The sequence below is a fragment of the Salvia hispanica genome, chromosome 1 (genome assembly GCF_023119035.1).
Source record: "Salvia hispanica cultivar TCC Black 2014 chromosome 1, UniMelb_Shisp_WGS_1.0, whole genome shotgun sequence".
Lineage (NCBI taxonomy): Eukaryota > Viridiplantae > Streptophyta > Magnoliopsida > Lamiales > Lamiaceae > Salvia > Salvia hispanica.
Window position 1 is genome coordinate 32,915,952 of NC_062965.1, and position 19,108 is coordinate 32,935,059.

A 19,108-nucleotide genomic window follows, 5' to 3' on the forward strand; every position below is an offset into this window, starting at 1 on the left:
TTAATAAGAATAACATGGATAGTTCACCATTTATATTAATGAATAGATATTTCAAGTTTTTTTAGGAGCGTATATTGAGTATCTGACTTTTCAAACATTTTAGTCAGATATGAATCTCCTGTATAAAATATAATAGTTGGAATCCCAGTTGACAAAATATTGTCTAATAAATGTCATAACTAACAATGCAACCTATCATTATGTCTCGTTTGTTAGGATATAATAGTATAAATCCCAAATTATAGTAAAATAATTTAATAAAAGACATTAGAATTAAATAATATGGTCCATTTAAAAGAATTGAATCCCAACTACCCTCCTTCACATGCCTTGCCTGGTCGCACTTATTTGTGTCCCAAACGAAACAAACATAAAACAAATCATGTTTTTTGCAAGTGTGTGCGTGTGTAGCAATATAGTACTAACGTCCGATGTTGATGTTGATGTTGATGCATGGATAGATATTGACATGCTTATGATTGAAAACTAAATAAAAATTGAGACTATAATTTGAAAAATTCAAAAGGTTCAAGCTATAAAGTGAGTACTAATTAAATCTATTTCTATTATTCAGACATGTTTGCAACATGGAAAATCTAAAGAAAAAGACATAATCAGCTTCAATTTTATTTTTCTTGGCGCAAGAACATCATCACAGCTAACAACAAAATAAAACAAAACAAAACAAAAGCAAATTCTAAAAATTTAGCGTTTTGTATTGCCTTCATAGACTCATAGTATGACATTAAGCAGATGAGGCAGCAGGAGGCATTGCCTCTTTTTCTTCAGCAGTGAAAGGTAATGGCTTCCTAGGAGCAGGCAATCGACCGATGCTGTCTACCTTCTCTTTTAATTTCGGAGGCGGCCTTGCTGCTTTTGGAAGTAGCCTGCCCTTCTTTTCGAACCACTCTGGTTTCAGCAGTGCCCGCAGCCCCAATTTGTTGTAATACACTCGTCTCACGGTCCCCCCGGCAGCCTCTACTGTTGCTTTTGCCCTTACTGTCACCCGTGAAACCTGTGTAGCTCGAGGTTAATGAAGCGGCCAAAAAATGGATGCCAAAAACATATCCAGGATAGAAGAAATGACTAGGAAAAATAAAAATGGATTACCTCTAGATGGATGGGCCATTTAATGTGTTCAGCTCCACGTCCCATCAGTCTAACACCGTCTTCTATTTGCTTGCCTATAGCTCCACAATCCTTTTGTTGGGAAAAAAATTAGTGCAAGTATGGAGCCGGAGAGAATAGTACAAGACACTAATATACACACCTTGAGAGTTTTCATTGTGATCAATTCTGAAGAATCTATTTTCCCAGCATTTATCAGCTTTGCGATTTTTCCTAAACCAACAGGCTGCAGGGGACCAATAGTTAAGCAAATTTATCATAAAGCTAGTGACAAACATCTTAAAAACTACTAATTGTGTACGGAGTATGCCAAATACAAGGGAGTGATTGTGAGACAGAGTGAGAGAGAGATATAAATGCAAAAACAGATCGAGCAAACAAAAGAGAAGGTTTTAGGCCCTGGCCTAATTGGATCATTATGGAGATGGATCACCAATGATTTAATTCAAATGCAAATTATGCAATCACATACAAAAATGAATGAATGATATCGGCATTGAGTTTGTGCTTCCAGTTAGATAAATAAATTTCTCAGAATGTATATCCCCATTCACAAATGCTTATGGGATATTATCCAGGGCAAAATAACAAGTGGCTGTGGAGACGTCAATAAGTTAAAAATGAAAAGTTACCACCTCTCATCTGTACAACACCTGAAAGGGTCACTTTACCTTGTACACAGACATTACATTTGTATTGCTTAGTGATGTGAAGAAATGTAGGGTTAAGAAAACACTCGTGCAATATCAAATTCAAGATGGGTGTACGTTTTGAGAAAGCCAAATTTATCAGGGGGCGTTTACTTTCGAGGATTAACCTAGATGGATATAAATAGCAGGCTAATCGGCTAATCCCTTGTTTACATAGATGGATTGGAATTTTAGGATATCACAGGGCGCTTGATAACTCCTAAGATTTGTGATAATATTGCTTGATTCACAACTTTTACAGTGGGTCCATGAATCTTCACATAAGCTCTCAAGATCATTTCGATACTCTTTCTATGTACATAGGAAGCATAAATGCAGGTATATGAATGATACTGGTAAGCTAAATTAATGATCACAGACACACACTAGGATTAACACCACATACTAGCAAGGGATTATCCGATTTGCTAAGGTTTCGTAATGAATTGCAGTAAAATTAAATCTCAGAAACATGAATACATAAGCTAAGGATTTGTAAGCATATGAAATGATGGATGGAATTAAAATGAGGATACCTGAAATGTGAGAGTGAAGGGATTTTTAAAGCCACGTTTAGGAAGGCGGCGACGAAGCGGCGTCTGTCCACCTTCAAATCCGAATTTATAGGTGCCGCGGGCCTTTTGACCCTTGTGTCCCCGGCCGGCGGTCTTTCCCTTACCCGACCCGATACCCCGCCCCTTCCTCGTCTTCTGCTGCCGAGAACCTGGATTATCCCTCAGATCGTTCAGTGCCAAAAGGCTGCTGTAAGCTCTCACGCTACCGAAATCATACCTATAATTGAAGCTACCAACGGATGCGGATGTACTCCTATACTGTAGTTGAGGGGGAAACCTTGGAGTAGGCTTTTGAAACGATCGTATCAGATTAGGTAGCACTGAAGCAAGTCTTCTTCTCAACATTTTCTCAACATAACAATCATGAAATTCAGTTTGGAGAAGAAGAAGCAGAGCGGCGGTTTTGTGCTGATTTTAGGGCTTCTTTCTAATTTTCATAATCACTGTTGCATTATTTTCTTTGATTTTATTTAATTAGATCTGTCTAAATTAAAGTTGAGATTAAACTTTAAATTAAATTCGCGATAAAATATAAAATGAACGGTGAAATTAAATTAGGAGGATTAGTATTGATTTTATTGCTGAAAGATAAAAACAAATTCAACATTCAATTAATATATCCGAGTCATATATTATTGCCTGAGTTTGGACTATCCTTTTTTGGCCAAAATTAATTATTTATTGTCGTCATTATTTTATTTTTTATATTTTTATTTTCATTCCCTTAACTTCTTAATTAAATTTCACGTTTATATTTTAAAATATGCTCTATTTATTAACTACAATTTATTTTGAAAAGAACCTAATCTAGTTGGAATTGGTGTTGGGGATTTGAGCTCAATTTCAATGTTACACTCCCTGATGATGATGGCTCCGTCACCGGCGTGTATGGCCGCCCGCAAGACGTCATCGCCTCCGCCGCCGCGGAAAGGCCAAAGGCAGAAACCCGCCACAAAAACCTCCCATGGGTTCGGGCGCGAGAAGAAATCACCCGTATGGCAGTGCGTGGAGAAGTGCGGCGCGTGTTGCAAACTCGACAAGGGCCCCACTTTCCCTTCCCCTGAAGAAATATTCGACAACCCTTCTGACGTCGAGGTATATCTCGGCACCCTTCTTGCTCTCTGTGTGTTTACTTCAATTCTTCAAAGATTTAATCTTGATTTCTGGAGCACACTGTGTAGTGGTCCGTTCCATTTTGTATAGTTGTTGATTTTTCAAGTAAATATGCATAGATTAATTGGGTCTTTGGGTGGTGAAGATTTTGATTGTATGATGTTGAACTGTGGATATGATGTGTAAGGTGATATTGAATATGTGGAACTGTGGATATATTGAGGTGCAGAAATTATATTGAGGTTGCAGTGTATTGTGCACTGAGCTCATAATTCAATAGGTCATTAAGTGACAGACAATTTGGCTGCTTTTAAGATGTTGAGTTTGTGGATATGGTGTTTACAGCTCTTGAATGCTTTGAGTGTGCACAAAAAAAATTGATTTTTTGTGTTGCCAAGAGAATTCTCGGTTGAATATGTGGATATAGTCATATAGTAGTATGCATGATTGTGAATAAACAAACTTACTTTGAGTTTTAACTACTTAACTAGAGTTCTTTTTTGAATATACAATCTTGAATATGTGGGTATAATTTGTTCAGCACTACAATAGCTTGGTTGGCGAAGACGGGTGGTGTATACACTATGATAAAAGCTCAAGAAAATGTTCCATTTATGCTGGTGAGTGCATTTTCACTCTGAGAAGTATTGATATCTGTTGCAATATTGGTTGCTAGAAAGGCCTAAATGTTGAAGTTTGGTAGGAACCGACTTATCAGAATGGCAAGGGGCCTATTTGAAGTTTCAAATCGTTATTTGAGCGTTCTGCAGTTCTAGTGTTTTGATTTTTTCAGATCGTCCGTACTTTTGCCGAGTTGAGCCAGAGATTTTTGATACTTTATATGGTATTGACAAGAAAAGATTCAACAAAGAAGCTTGCAGGTTTACCATCATAGTCCTTATCCCTTATAATGATTGTAACTGTTCATGTTTAAGCTGTTCATTGTAGTGGACTCGTTTTTCCGCGAGTCTATTAACACACACCTTGCCTTCAGTTGTTGTGCAGACACTATTAAAACTGTGTACGGAGCAAATTCACATGAGCTGGAAAAGTTCAACAATGCTATATGGAGCAGCAGCCCTAAATGATTAATCTTGCAAGTATGTCTGAAATTTAACTCTCCTCTCAGTCTTCTTCTGATAGGATATAGATCTCGTGTAATGTCCGGAATTCCTTTGGTAATGATTGTCTATTCTTTGTTTGCTGTTGGCTTCTCTGTGTCCCGTATCATAAGAGCTCTTCTGATTTCTAAAAATGTAAAATCCCTTTCTCACTCATTTTTCAGTTTTGTTTTGCTCACTCATTCTACCTGTTGAGTCTCCTTGTTACTTTCCAATCTGAGTCAATAAAGTCTCTATTTTCTTTCACAAAATTTCTTTTAATTGGATTAAAAGGTTTACGATGAAAGAAATTGGAAAAAGTTGTAATTAGATTCTTCCCATATAATCCCTCCATTCCACAAGTAGAGTGTGCTCAATTTGTCATTGTCGTCCATCCTACACTACTGTGCCCGTCCTTTTTATAGAAACCACCCTTATGTTTTTTACTCAGTCTTTTCAACTTGTTTACCTGTAAAAAGTGGGACACTTTCTCCATTCCAAACCACCACTGCCTAACTTTCATTAAAACTGTGTTGTCCGTAAAGAGTGAGTGAGCACACTCTTATGCGATGAACGGAGTATATATCATTTTTTGGAGAAGCAGTAGACATTAGTCTCAAACTAAACATCACCCAGTTCCTGTTTTCTGCTAGGAAGAGCTAATTGAAGATTGTTACATGATCGGCTCCTATGCAATGGCGCATCCATGCTAATCGGAATGCTGATCAACAACAAGGGAAAATCATATAATCTCGTGCTCTTCAAACAAGCAAGAGACGCAAGTGTTGCGGTTTGCAAGCTTGTAGCACAAATCATCTAATCTATGATGTGCCACGGAATGAGCAATCGATGTGAATTGATCTCGTGTAAACTGGAATTCACTGTCATTAGGTTAAACGAGGTTCAACGTCATGTACATTTTTCGGGTTAGAGAAGGCAGGATATGATGCAATAGAAATGAATAATTTTCTTGCTTCTTACTACTAAAATGGTGAAAACATATGGGATTCAGTCGGCGGAGAAGACTTTAGTCTCCAGTTGATAAGCTTTGGTGAAGAACGAAGGCCAAGAGAGGTAGGTCGACATTATGCTGCTAACAGTTGAAGCTCCCATCAACATGTTCATCACCACAATTTGGAGCTGGATGGCCTCAAGAGGCGACGCCCCGCCCATTATCAGCCCCGTCATTGCCCCTGGCAGCGATATTAGCCCCACTGTCTTTGCATTGTCCAGCACCGGAGACAGGGCTATCACCAGCGACCGTTTCACCTGTTGCAACGTTGCTTGTCGTGGCGTTGCCCCTAAAGCTAGAGCAGTCTCCACCTGTATACACATCACAACCAACTCTTACTAAATCAACTCTAATTAAAATTTGTGACTACATAGAAGCAAACCAATTCCATACCAAGTTCATTTGGATCTTAATGTCGTCACGAAGCTTCTTCATGGTGACTCCGGTAACGGTCATGGCGTTTCCTACCATCATCCCGGCTACTGGGATGATGTACCTCGGGGTGAAGGGGAAGACGTGCAATACTACGAGCACAAACATGGTAATTCCAGTGCCAACTAGAATCGAAGCCCCAGCAACGTACTTCCCTCGAGGGACGTGCTTCGCGCGCTCTCCGGCTGTATAACCGGCTACCGAGACCTATTCAATCACAAGACGAACCATACCCACTCAAAACCAATCTTTATGAAATACTATGTCAAAACAGAGTTATTTAATTCAATATGAAATCACATCTCCATAATTCATTTTGAACTGGCAATTCTATGCAATCACGTTCATAACTGAGATTACACGTTATCATGATATGATACTTGATAGTAATGGTTGACCAACATCAATTACGATAATACATAGATTTTTTTATTTATACTTTGTACATGAATTTGCAAAAGATAATTCTTTTAAGAACTTTTCTTAAAAGTTAGAACATAGACTCGTATAAGTTTATAAACTTATTAATAACAATTGACATTATAAAACATATAAGTTCCCAACTCAATATCAAGAACTGATATGTTTTGTGATGCCAATTGATATTAATATACCAGATTACCAGATAACTGATATGATTTTCAATTCTCAAAGTTCTCATTTTAAAAAAGTTTTCACTAGAATCGCCTCGTAGATACACATGACATAAGTTGATAATATTATGATATAAGACAAATCTCAGCCTAAATTATGAAAAAAAGAGAGAAATTAAAGAGATACCATGAAAAGATAAGCCATGAGGATCCAGATAGCATTTTCCTGGTTGAAAATGAACTCCAAAACAAAGCCAATGATTGAGAGCTGAAGAAAAGCTCTGAAAATGGAGTAGGCCATCTCCCACTCCAGCCCCAGCTTCTGAAAATACGACAGCGCTATCGCCATCGCCACCACCGCCAACGCGGCCACCGGCTTAATCATGCCCTTCAAGAACTCCACCGCCCATTCCAACTCCATCCCACCACACTTGTTGCTACAAAACCAACCGAAATAAACTTGCAGTTACAAGCAACTGATATAGGTACGATATCTTATAATTTTAATGAAGGGGGATATTTTAATTAATTTATTTTTTCAACTAGTGGAATATTTCAATTTGTGGTGCGTGTGTGGTTGTGCTGGAGAAACCTTCCCCTGATGAAATGGAATTATTATTTTTTCTTGGTGGAGTTGGTATCTTACTTATATGGCATTATATTAATTTGATGATGAAAGCAATGTAGGGAAAAAGGTACGTACGGCCCCATACCACTTGTTTGAGATTTCAATTGAACATAACAAGTTTCAATTTTTTTAACTATTAGTAGTAGTTTATTTTATTTGGTTTTGTCTCATTGTAAATCATAGATTTCATCCCTTCCTAATACTATGATTTTTCTGCGTGCGACTTGTGTCAGTTTTATTTTTTGAATTTCATACTCTCTCATACATCAATAAATTTCCCTATCTCATTTCAAACAAATCCACACACGGACACACACCAAGATATCATCAACGCAAAGCTCTATATTATTTTATGAAAGTTTAAAATGAAAATTATGTGTTGATAGTCTATACCCAAAATATGAGGCATAACCAAAACCTTGTCTACTTCTTACAACTATCATAATGGTCTTACACGCCTGGGGTCAATAGAGATGTTAATCAGGCCAACTAGCTCGGATTTGGGCCTATCGGATTATCAGACTATTTAGTTACGTGTCATTCCAATTATAATTTTTGGATTATAAATGATCAGTTATAATTCTATAATTTTGAGATTCGTCCATATTATTTTCTTAAAAGATTCCAAATGAAATACAATATTAGGGAAAATTACTGGTAAGCAAACGTTTTTGTTTTAATTTAATTTTTATTTTAGAGCAATAATAGAAGGCGACAACGAAGATAGGAAAAATGAAATGAATGAATAATAAAGACGAGTTGGCTTTTGGATATAGCAATTAGTTATTAGCTAGTCTTGCCATTAATCGGTACTGGAATAAGGGTCATGTACAGAATTGCTTTTTTTCTTTATTATTAATAAAGAATTTGCCTACTTATTCTCAATGATGTAGTCATCGCATCTTAATATTAAAGACAAGAATGTTATCTGACTCAGATCATGAGATGTGATCACATGATGTTACAGCTCTATTTAATTGGCAGATCATATAATAATAGGGAAAATTACAGTTTACATTATAATTATCAGTTAGTAGTATATCACAAAAATATCAGCAGCTGTTGAAATTGTTATATGAGGAGTACAAAAGATCATGATGCATATTAATTTTTCGGAGAAGGTGTACTTTGATCTAGAAAATCAGTGGATCAAAAGATAAAAGATTGAAAAAATGAAAGGTACATTTACATATTAGCTTATCAAATAGAGGAAGCATCGGATCTACGCAAGTCTTATTCAGCCTAATCTGTCTCTTTATTTATCAGGCAACATATTTTTAGAATTAGAGGTCATGTACCTTTGTTTTTTTTAATTTATATTACTTCTTTGGTCCCTTAATAATAGTTCTATTTGGTTTTAATTAATAAATATAAAGAAAAGTGGATTGAATAAGTTTTTGGAATATGAGTTTCATTTATATATATTTCCTCCGTTTCATCGAATATGACCTACTTTCCTTGTTAGTTTGTCCCAAATGATGACTCATAACTGAAATTGAAAACACCTTTATCTCTATTTTATTCTTCTCTCTTACTTTACTCTTTCCACTTAATACACAAAATAAAGTTGCAAAAAATCTCGTTGCGCCCAAGAAAATGGTCATCTTCTTTGGGATAAAGGGAATATTAGCTTTATAATAAAATGTGAGTGAAATAAGTTGGTGGATTTGGGGATTACTTATTATTTTTGGAAAAAGTGAAATAAGGCTCTTAATTGAGGATGAAAGGAAATGACAAAATATAGGACTCTTAATGTGGGATGGAGGGAGTAGTATTTTTGTTTAAATGGATACTACAATTCATTTAATTTTATTTAATTTATATACTCCTTTCGTCCACTATTAGAAGTTCCATTTGAGTTTGGTACGGATTTTAAAAAATACGAAGGAAAGTGGATGATAAAAGATAGTACTGGAGTGTGTGACCTATTTTTATTATAATGTTATAATAAAATATGAGTAGAATGTTTTAATAGAATGTAGGGTCCACCTATCATTATAATTAAAGTAAATCGGGACTTCTAATGTCGGATGAACTTAAATGATAAATGGTAACTACTACTGCGGGATAGGAGTATATAATGAATCTAATATAGTAATGAATAAGGAGTTTCTGAAAAGGCAAAAACAGAGGAACGGTTGCGCCCATTTACTCGAGCCCACCACAAAGCTAGCCAACTTATGAAATCGATCAAATAAGAAGCTAGTAAAGTTAAAAGACGAAAGTACAAGATTTATTTTAGTGAACATATTATAGAAACATCTAATAAAACAAATAAAAGTAAATGAATTTGTACACGTGATTTGCTGATTTTTTGGTAAATGAATTTGAATTTAAAGTTCAACGTCTTGAGACATTTGGATAACCTCTTTACCACTTGGCGACTCACATAAGCTGAGTATATCATACTATATCATCAATTGTCGGTATGGATATATGCAAAAAAATTTATACACGACCAAAATTATTTAATGGAGTACTAGATTTGTAGACACGATTCAATAACCCTGAAATTTAAAATACTCCAGTAAGAGATATATTGGTATTGGGCCAACGCTGATGAGAAGCCCAATTATCAAATTTGCCCAAATAGTCCTTGTCGAGCGAGATTATCCAATCCATTCGTGCGGGAATATAGTAGTAGTTCATTATTGTTATGCAAGTCTCAATACTTCATTTTTAGGTCAGTTTTGTAGTTCTGTTCTGATGTAGACTCTGCTAAGTTGTTTTGCATTCATGAAGCTTATGCAATCATGTTGAGGAAACAAAATGCTTTTTGTTAGAGCACAATGTTAGTTGAGTCTTGGAAGCCATTAATTTATCTTCTTCGAGCCATAAATATTCTTGTCAAAAATTAAACAAAAGTAAATACTTTTCCATAATCTCAAAATATTCCTGTCAGAAAATAAACAAAAGTATATAGTTTTCCATAATCTCTACTATGATGCTTCTGTAAGTGGACTATTTTACAGTATTGCAGGCTTTATTAGATGCCAAAGTACTACTTATTTTTTCAGCTATATATATATATATATCTCCAATTATTGTGTAGGTTGATGTTATCTACACGTTTTATGCAATAGTTAGGTGCACCGGAACAGCTAATTTCGCCAATTTACTCAATAATGCTCTGTAGATTGGGAGGGTACAAAGAAAAAAAAATGGTATTTCATGCAATATTGTTTTATTTCGATATATAGATCGTGCCAAAATAGTAGTATAAGATTTGTCATAATATTACATGTTTTATGATTGGGTTGTTGGGGTGGTGGGAAATCAAACGAATCTTAAGATGCTCATACTCTCAATGGCCCATTCGATTCTTCTTCTCTTTAAAGAGGGTGAATGAATAATCTTATATGTGCCAAAATTTCGCTATATATTGGTGTCGGCTGTGATTTATTTTAATCTAAAATTGCTGCTTTTCATCATTACAACATTTGAGAAACAAAAAATGGCTGTTTTGTTCTGCCTTCTTTTAAGCATTAATATTGTTAAGTAATTAACTATTTTAAGCATTAATATTGTCAAGTAATTAACGCTCATGGGAGTAATAACAAGAAAGTAAACGCTCCATTCGAATTAAGAAAACAAATTGTAACCGAAATAATCTCGTGGAGTAATAATTTAATAAGCTTACAAATCAAACCTAAAACAAATTCTTCACTATTGTGAGTATCAGATTCTTGTGCCGTGGTCAAATTGCATATTTACACGATTGGATTATACATGGTTTTTTTCATTGTCTTTTTATTTTTCACAATTATTTTTTGTACTACACATGGTTAAATTATGCACGATTTCGCACTGGAGTAAAAATAGGAGAAAATCTAGGATACCCTAAATTCACTGTTCTTGATCCTCCAAATTATAATCATTGGTGATGCAGACAAACAATTCATAAAGGAAAAGAGTGGTTAATTTTTTAGAAAAAGTATGATTTATTAAAGTGAAATTAGCATAACCTTACAAATTTCAACGCTTAATCAATGGTCTCTTTTATCTTTCCTACACTCACTATGCATTACGATTAGCCGGCCTACCATTTTCTTGATTTCATTTTGATTTTGTTTTTGGTTTTGGTTTGACTTAATCCCACTCCAAATTTCAGAAATCTCTCTGTTTATCAACTCAATTATTTTCTCAAAAGGGATTATTTTATGCATCATGTTTAGTTTATCGGATGTCCTAAATTCATTGTTCATGTTGACAAAGTTGCATTTTTCTTGTCGGATTTTCCTAGGATCAGAATAGTTTTCACGTTCCTCCATGTTTATTCCCTCCTCTTTCTCTTCTTGAATTGACAATTGGCAAATCTCAGGTTCTTGATTTTTGAATAACATGGATAGTTCAAAAACAAATACTACTAATCAAAGAAGGAGGAGTTGGACTCCTTCATCTATGCGTAGAACACTGTGGAGTAGCAGTGAGAGTCCAACAAAAGATTTTCGATCCAATGATGATCTCAAAGGCGTAAATGTGCAAGTTGTTGCACGATGCAGGTGATCCTTTTTCATCTTCTCATCATATCAAAATAAGTTCTTTGCACAATGTTTTATGATGCAGTGTTTTTCTGTTCACATTAGGCCTCTGTCTGAAGGAGAGATCAGAGAAAAAACATCCTCAATCATCTCGTGTGATGAGACCAAACATCAAGTGATTGCCACTCAAAACACAGGCAGCAAGCAAAATGATAAAGTTTTTGCGTTTGATAAGGTTTGATTTTTTGCTCAAATGATGGCAATCGCATGACTGATTTTGAACTGAATGGTTGTTTCAAGACTTGATTTTTAAGCATTTTTGAGGGTTGTTTCTTGTGCTTGTTCAGGTGTTTGGTCCGAATTCGAAGCAGATTGACGTGTACGATGAGGTCGTTGCTCCCGCCATTGCTGAAGTCCTCGAAGGCTACAGCTGGACCGTCTTCGCTTACGGCCAGACTGGGACAGGCAAGACCTACACCATGGAAGGTGAAGGACGCAAACACAAGGTTTCTTGCTTTATATCAGCTGAAAAATATGTGTTGTAGTCATAAGAAATGCTTCATCATGTTGTTTGATGCATTGGTTTCTGTTGTAGAATGGCGAGTTCCATGAAAATGCCGGTGTGATCCCAAGAGCTGTGCAGCAGATATTCGATGTGTTGGAGAGGGATAGTGCCGACTACAGCATGAAGGTGACGTTTCTTGAGCTCTACAACGAGGAGATAACGGATCTCTTGGCACCGGATAATGCCAAGAAGTCATTATTACTGATGGAAGATGGGAAAGGTGCTGTCTTTGTTAGAGGGTTGGAGGAAGAGATTGTGTGTAGTGTGGATGAGATTTGTGCGATTTTGGATAGAGGGTCCTCTAGGAAGCACACGGCTGAGACGCTCGTGAACAAGCAAAGCAACCGTTCTCACTCGATTCTCACCATCACAGTCCAGATTAAGGAGCCTAGCACCACTGATGGGTCAGAGATGATCAGGTGTGGCAGGTTGAATCTTGTGGACCTTGCTGGCTCGGAGAACATTCTGCGTTCTGGTGCACGAGAGGTCCTTCTGATACGCGCACTCTGTGTAGTTTACTGCTCCGTTCTTGAACTCGTTTAACTTTGTTCTGATGATGCAGGTGAGAGCAAGGGAAGCTGGTGAGATAAACAAGAGTCTGCTTACACTCGGGCGGGTTATCAACGCGTTGGCTGACAATTCTACACACGTTCCATACAGGTATGCCTTGTTTCTGTCAAGTTTAATGACTGCTGCATCGTGTTGTCTGACAGAATTTAGGTGTAAGGGTAGCCCTTTTTGAATCTCAGGGACAGCAAGTTGACTAGGTTGTTGAGGGATTCGTTGGGAGGTAAGACGAAAACGTGCATTATAGCAACGATTTCACCATCCATTCTCTCTCAAGAAGAGACACTCAGCACTCTTGACTATGCGTTTCGTGCTAAATGTATCAAGAACAGACCTGAGGTTTTTCTTGTTTAGTGTTGCTTTTTTGTCTTGAATCAATGTTGGACGAGGAATGAGATGAGGTCGGTCTGATTTTCAGGTGAACCAAAAGTTGATGAAATCTACGTTGCTCAAAGATCTCTACACTCAGATAGATAGTCTTAAACAAGGTAGATGTTTCTCATGTCTCATAAATTAGATCCTACACGCGAAATGCAGTAGCTGAGTTAGTTATGTTTTGATTCTCTCCCATCAGAACTTCGTGTTTCGAAGCAAATGAATGGTGGTTATGGTGATCATGGTGATCGACATAGTGCAGATGTGTTGAGGAAGGTGTGTAGACTTGTATTACTTGGTTTTATGAGTATTTTTGTTATTGAGACGAGCGGCTGAAGAGAAGGTTTTATTGTTGTGAGCAGCAACTGATGGAGCTGCAAGAACTGTATATTTATCAGCAACAGCTAAGAGTAGATTTGGAAGATAAATTGCTGAGCACTGAGGTATGTATAATACAACTGCTGTTACTTGTTCTGTTTTTCTAGCCCGAAATGAATGAAAACGGTGCATGTTCTGTTTTAATCCAGAGGGAACTGACAACGGCTCAACAATCTTTGCTTAATAGTGAAGATCAATGTAAACAAGCAAAAGACATGTGTAGAGATAAAGAGACTGTAATATTCAATCTCATTTCTTCTGGTAAGAGGGTGTTTTTCACATTATTTCTTTGTGTCGAATGCAATCTCATTTTGCATATTGCTAATGATGTACAGGAAAAGAACTGACAAAGAAAGCACTTGAGCTTCGATCAGACTTAGAGGGTGCTGCATTGGACGTGTCTACCTTGTTCGCCAAAATTGGTCCGCGTTTCTTCTTCAGATATATCATCGTTTTTTTCTAAAATTTATCTCAGATAAGTGACTAGTATTGATTTTCTTGTCGAACAGAACACAAGAACAACTTAGAAGAAACAAACAGGCAACATGTGTCGGATTTCTATTCTCAGTTAGTTCAACAGCTTCAGGAGTTGGATGAAGGGGTTTCGGCCTCAGCAAAGAGCCAAGAACAGAACTGGAAGGAGTTCCAAGATGATACACAATTATTTCTAACTTCAAAAGCTAAGGTAGCTCATAAACTGTTTTGAGTAATGTCTATTCTTTGATTATTTCATGTGGGGTATGAATCTTGCACGGCATTTTCATCTGATGTAGGCGATAGACGAGCTATTCAAACAGATCGAAAATCTCAAAGAGCTGCATGTGTCCGGTGTCAATAATTTGGATGGTTCAGCAGAGGAACTGTATCAGAAGTCTCAACTGGCTTTAAGTAGATTGAGCTCCGAGTTATCAGCTCACTCTTCGTGCATTATGGATGTGAGGATTGATGTTTGTACGCACCTTTTGGTTCCCCTTTGTTACTAAAACTAAACAGTAATCCCTTTGCAGCTTGTGACAAAAAAGTCATCAGATGCTCATGCCATTAACAATGGTTTGAAAATTAACATGAACAATCTTGGATTGAGGTTAGATGCATTCATGAAGCAGCAGGAGGAGGTAAGAAAAAAAAACTTGTATCTTGTTTTACGCGACAAAATGGCACACGGCCATGTACAAGGGCGCTTAGTAATATCGTAAATCAACCTTTTTCCATCAGACTCATGCACGAACCTACCATACATCCAAGTACATTTCCAGTAGCCTTGTTCATTTTTTCAAGACTTTGAAGATTTATATATCCAAATTGACACTCATTGAAGAGGATTGTCAAACTATGGCCAAACAGAAGCTGCACGCCTTCACGACAAAGTTTGAGGTAGTCTCGGAGCTTCTTTTATTTATTTGTTTTGGATGTGGAAATTTCCTAAAACTCACTAATTTGCTTACTTTCTTTGTTGTAGGAAATTTCTGTTGCTGAAGAGAAGCTTTTATTGGAAGAAATGGCCAAACTTTTGGCAAATTCGAGTTCTAGAAAGAAGAAAATGGTAAATGCTATTGCAATGAAACCTCATCTCCAAATTTGAATGGCCTATACATAATTATGTGCTTCTGTTCTTCAGATACAAGAAGCAGTAGACGACGTGCTAGAGAGCACCTCTAACAGAGGCGAAAAGCTAAATCTTGAAATATCGAACATGCAAAGTCTAACAGTAGATGCAGAGGGAAAGTGGAATAGTTTCATTGAGACAACAAAAAGCAACTATGTGGAAGATTCTGTTGCTTTGGAAGCCGGTAAATGCGCTCTTGAAGATGACCTTCAATGCTGGTAAACGCGATAAAATGACACACCTCTTCCGGCTTTGTTATTTTGAATATCCTTAGTAGTTTTAGTGCAACCTTTGATGCAGCTTGAGAGACTTGGCAGAGTTTTCACAACAACAGAGATTGTCTGAAGAATCCCTCTTGGATGCGATGAAGATGAATTTTGACTCGGAAGATTCTGTTATCAAGTAAGTAAGCTCTCTCATTTTCTGCCACATTTGATTTGAGGCCATTCCATCTAACCACAAAAATACTTCCATTTTGATTTGCAGGAATGAAACAGCAGCTATTGAGAAGATCCATGCTCGATTTTCATCAATTGCAGCGTCGTTTCTTGAAGAAACACAGGATGCTACGAAGAAGTTAATGTTATCTGCTGAGAGTAAGGGTCTTCACTTACCTATTTATATGTATTTGTCATAGCCTTTGATGTCACATTTTCTTGCGTAGATCCTCTCAGACTAGACCAGGAGGCATCGGAGAAGGCCGGGCTCCTAAGTGCACGTTGCCTCGTCTCCACGAAGCAAACGAGCAGCATCCACTCTGAACAAGTAGCTGATGTTTCAAGAAGAGCAAGAAAATCCCTTGTTGATGACTACTTGGTAAGGAAATGTCTTCATCTTTTTAGAATGATCAAATCCATGTAAGAAAAAAACACTGAATAATAATGTGTATATATGTGAGCAGGTGGATAGTTGGTCATGTCAAAGTCCGAGGAAGAGAAACGTGGTTGTGGCAAGTAGAGAAGAGATAGAGAGTTTGATGAGTTTGCAATCACCCAAAGCTCATAATGCAGTTGCATCCTAAATTGGATAAAAGCAGCCACACTTCTTCATCAAATGTTCATTCAAATGTATACCCAATTTTATATTTATAGCAAATTTGGTGTCACATACCCCAAATAAAAAAAAAGATAAGTTCATGTTACTCAATTCTCTCAATATTCTTTCCTCTTTTTCATCATCATCATGAAATCCAACTTTTAACTTTAAATTTTGTTTATCTATTACATTAAGATAACAGATTCCGCAAACATACATCACATTATATTTGTTCGTTTGTCAAAAAGAATAATAATAGTCTAATATGGCTTTAAGGAAGGAATATCTTGTAGTATTATATATAGGCAGATATTAAAATAAAATATTTTTTTATTTTATTGTGAATTATTTCGATCAATATTAGATATTGAGGATCTATGACAGATGCTTCTGTAAGAATGCAGATCCGGGTTCTATCTAAAAAGGGCTGATAGTTTTTACTTTTTCAAGACAATGATTTTCACTAAAAATGCAATTATTTTACACGTTCATAATGATATTTTCGTGTTATCATAATAACATTATATTAAAATATGACACTTAGTTAGGAAACAAAAAAAAGAGTAAATATGGCATTTACAAATGAAGAGAATACATTTTCAATTACCAAGTTTCAAAGTTTCAGGCTTTCAGCCCTTTAAAAAGAGATAATATTAACATTACCCAAACAAAGAGAAATACTCAAATGAAGATTCATGTTAATGATAACTCTGTGTACAATCAATATTTTGAACACGGACGGATAAAATTTTGCAATACTAGTACTCCGTCCGATCCTCGTTAATTAAAGTATTTTTTTGGGCATAGAGTTTAAGAACGTGTGTTAAGTGGATGATGTATAGAGTAAGAGAGATGAAGAGAGAATAAAGCAAGAGATAATTACTTTTTGCCGAAAATAGAAATGACTCTATTAACATGGGTTGGCAAATCGTGCTTGTTGGGTCGTTATCGGATCAATCTGTTAACGACCCAACCCAACAAGAACAAACACGGACACGACCTGTTAAGAAAACCCCAAACCCGAACACGAACACGAACACGAACCCAACCTGCTACTCTCAGACCCGAACACGGCACGGACACGACCTGCTACCCTCTGACCCGAACACGACACAAACCCAATCTGCTACCCTCAGACCCGAACACGACACGAACCCATTGGACCACGTTTATCGGTCTTGTTGGTAGGCCTCCATGTCACATTTACAATTTAAAAAAAAAAAGAATTCAAATAATAGTGTGTCTCTCTCATCAACCATGGTCGGATGGTTGGCAACCAGCGACCGAATGGTCTCCCAAATGCATTTTATGAATTAGCCAATTAGATTGTGCCACATGACACAATTTCATTGGTTGATATATTTTTTTAAAACTTTATATATCTTTTATATATTGTATTAAAAAATTAAAAAAATTATACCAAAATTTATAATTTTTCATCCTCTATAAATAGAGACCACATTTGCTATAGTTTTGCATACAAAAAAATCTTATCTTTTCTCCTCCTATAATCCTTCTTCTTTGGTATAATTTCTTATTTTTAGTCTTTTTTGTTGTTCATCATGGATGATGATGAGAATAACATATTCTCTGATTCTCAAAATTTCTATTCAACCCAAAATTTCAGTCCTTCCCAAACTTTTTAATCCTTCCCAAGATTATTTCTCTAGCTTTGATGATTTTCTAAATTCTAGCCAATTTCAAACTAACATCAATGCTTCAAACGCTCCACATGGTTGGAGTGAGCAAGAAGACATTGCACTAATGTCTGCTTGGTGTTTCGTCAGTTCAAATGCAATTGTTGGCACCAACCGAACTAGTGTGAATCTCTGGAAAAATATTCTTGATCTATATGAAAAAAAAAGAATAGAAAATCCAACAATTGGCGAACAAAGGAGTTTGAAGTCATTGAGACAACGTTACAGACAACTCAACACAAATGTCTCCAAGTGGATTGGTGCATACAAGCATGCGCACGATCGAGCTACGAGCAGCCAATCTAATGAGGACATTGAGAAAGACCCTAAACCCAAAAATCTATGGTAAGAGTAAGTTTACTCACCATAAGGTGTTTGAGAGCGTGATGCGACACGATCCCAAAGTGGGAATTGAAGTTGAATACACCATCGCGATTCCAGCCAAATGACACCAACCTTGAAGAAAGTCGTGGAAGCTCAAAAAGGTCAAGGACTAGTGAGGAGGGAGGACCTCAAATCAACTCCACACCTGTGAGTGTTTCTTCAACATTACAACGTCCTATTGGAAGAGATAAAGCTAAGACTAAGGTTAACAGAAAAGGCAAAGAAGTTGCAACACCATCATATATAATTCCTAATGATTTCACTGCAGCACTACGTGAAATGAGAGTCACACGTGAAAGGGAATGTGATATTCAAGTTCGGAAGATCAAGGCAGCTAGTGATATTCAGGAACGGAACATCAAGGCAGCTATCCTTACTCCGCTGATGGCTTGGAGGGACTGAACTCCAGAAGAAGAAACACAATCTAATAACAGAATTGTTTGGGAAGTGATCGTAGTTTATCTGTTTTCAATGTATGTTTCTTAGTACGTATCTTTCAACTTCTGTTGCTTCGTATGTAACCTTTAATTTATGTTGCTTATGTAACTTCCAGTTTATGTGATAAGCCTTCAATCAAAGCATGAATAGATGAAATGTTCTCACAAGTCGTGGAGGAATCCAATGACATCCCATGTGTTCACAGAATTCAAAGTTTAACTAGATGACAAGTCACTCTCTATCATAAGTGGTGGAGGAATACAATGACATCCCATGTGATCACGAAAATCAAAGTTTGACTAGATGACAAAT

General features: G+C 36.6%; 4 protein-coding genes across 6 annotated transcripts; 2 read left to right on the plus strand and 2 right to left on the minus strand.

Annotated features, from left to right (window-relative positions):
- Positions 1-597: 597 nt before the first annotated feature.
- On the minus strand, positions 598-2,831 carry LOC125206079 (50S ribosomal protein L15-like). Its single transcript, XM_048105377.1, has 4 exons — positions 2,354-2,831; positions 1,271-1,354; positions 1,111-1,200; positions 598-1,015 (listed from the first exon to the last, which is right to left on the minus strand). Exons 1-4 carry the CDS (start codon positions 2,735-2,737, stop codon positions 746-748), a joined length of 828 nt encoding a protein of 275 aa, XP_047961334.1. The 5' UTR covers positions 2,738-2,831; the 3' UTR covers positions 598-745.
- A 357-nt stretch (positions 2,832-3,188) lies between these two features.
- On the plus strand, positions 3,189-5,588 carry LOC125201888. The gene is made up of 5 exons (XM_048100178.1): positions 3,189-3,487; positions 4,047-4,125; positions 4,299-4,386; positions 4,500-4,605; positions 5,259-5,588. Exons 1-4 carry the CDS (start codon positions 3,239-3,241, stop codon positions 4,591-4,593), a joined length of 510 nt encoding a protein of 169 aa, XP_047956135.1. The 5' UTR covers positions 3,189-3,238; the 3' UTR covers positions 4,594-4,605; positions 5,259-5,588.
- On the minus strand, positions 5,473-7,257 carry LOC125201887 (protein ALUMINUM SENSITIVE 3). Its single transcript, XM_048100177.1, has 3 exons — positions 6,830-7,257; positions 6,011-6,256; positions 5,473-5,928 (listed from the first exon to the last, which is right to left on the minus strand). Exons 1-3 carry the CDS (start codon positions 7,061-7,063, stop codon positions 5,614-5,616), a joined length of 795 nt encoding a protein of 264 aa, XP_047956134.1. The 5' UTR covers positions 7,064-7,257; the 3' UTR covers positions 5,473-5,613.
- A 4,010-nt stretch (positions 7,258-11,267) lies between these two features.
- Positions 11,268-16,397, plus strand: LOC125205762 (kinesin-like protein KIN-5D). Of its 3 annotated transcripts, none has more exons than XM_048104869.1 (21): positions 11,271-11,772; positions 11,857-11,986; positions 12,099-12,257; positions 12,347-12,802; positions 12,879-12,976; positions 13,066-13,222; positions 13,302-13,371; positions 13,458-13,534; positions 13,621-13,701; positions 13,786-13,897; positions 13,972-14,058; positions 14,146-14,321; positions 14,410-14,571; positions 14,644-14,751; positions 14,852-15,010; positions 15,096-15,179; positions 15,255-15,460; positions 15,543-15,644; positions 15,729-15,838; positions 15,907-16,058; positions 16,144-16,397. In XM_048104869.1, exons 1-21 carry the CDS (start codon positions 11,612-11,614, stop codon positions 16,261-16,263), a joined length of 2,967 nt encoding a protein of 988 aa, XP_047960826.1. In that variant the 5' UTR covers positions 11,271-11,611; the 3' UTR covers positions 16,264-16,397. The 3 variants fall into 3 exon arrangements, with proteins under 3 accessions (XP_047960835.1, XP_047960826.1, XP_047960843.1); XM_048104886.1 differs by having other exon boundaries at positions 11,631-11,772; positions 12,099-12,237; XM_048104878.1 differs by lacking the exon at positions 16,144-16,397 and having other exon boundaries at positions 11,268-11,772; positions 15,917-16,058.
- The last annotated feature ends 2,711 nt before the right edge of the window (positions 16,398-19,108 follow it).

Excerpts from the sequence above, each read along its gene's own strand:
- LOC125206079 (XM_048105377.1), bottom strand. The coding sequence starts at position 2,737 with ATGTTGAGAAGAAGACTTGCTTCAGTGCTACCTAATCTGATACGATCG. Across the intron at positions 1,201-1,270 it reads TCACAATGAAAACTCTCAAG|GATTGTGGAGCTATAGGCAA; the intron begins GTGTGTATATTA and ends TCCCAACAAAAG. Across the intron at positions 1,016-1,110 it reads AATGGCCCATCCATCTAGAG|GTTTCACGGGTGACAGTAAG; the intron begins GTAATCCATTTT and ends CGAGCTACACAG.
- LOC125201887 (XM_048100177.1), bottom strand. The coding sequence starts at position 7,063 with ATGGAGTTGGAATGGGCGGTGGAGTTCTTGAAGGGCATGATTAAGCCG. Across the intron at positions 6,257-6,829 it reads TCATGGCTTATCTTTTCATG|GTCTCGGTAGCCGGTTATAC; the intron begins GTATCTCTTTAA and ends GTGATTGAATAG. Across the intron at positions 5,929-6,010 it reads TTAAGATCCAAATGAACTTG|GTGGAGACTGCTCTAGCTTT; the intron begins GTATGGAATTGG and ends ATGTGTATACAG.
- LOC125201888 (XM_048100178.1), top strand. The coding sequence starts at position 3,239 with ATGTTACACTCCCTGATGATGATGGCTCCGTCACCGGCGTGTATGGCC. Across the intron at positions 3,488-4,046 it reads ACAACCCTTCTGACGTCGAG|CACTACAATAGCTTGGTTGG; the intron begins GTATATCTCGGC and ends TAATTTGTTCAG. Across the intron at positions 4,126-4,298 it reads AAAATGTTCCATTTATGCTG|ATCGTCCGTACTTTTGCCGA; the intron begins GTGAGTGCATTT and ends TGATTTTTTCAG.
- LOC125205762 (XM_048104869.1), top strand. The coding sequence starts at position 11,612 with ATGGATAGTTCAAAAACAAATACTACTAATCAAAGAAGGAGGAGTTGG. Across the intron at positions 12,258-12,346 it reads GTGAAGGACGCAAACACAAG|AATGGCGAGTTCCATGAAAA; the intron begins GTTTCTTGCTTT and ends TTTCTGTTGTAG. Across the intron at positions 13,223-13,301 it reads GTATCAAGAACAGACCTGAG|GTGAACCAAAAGTTGATGAA; the intron begins GTTTTTCTTGTT and ends TCTGATTTTCAG.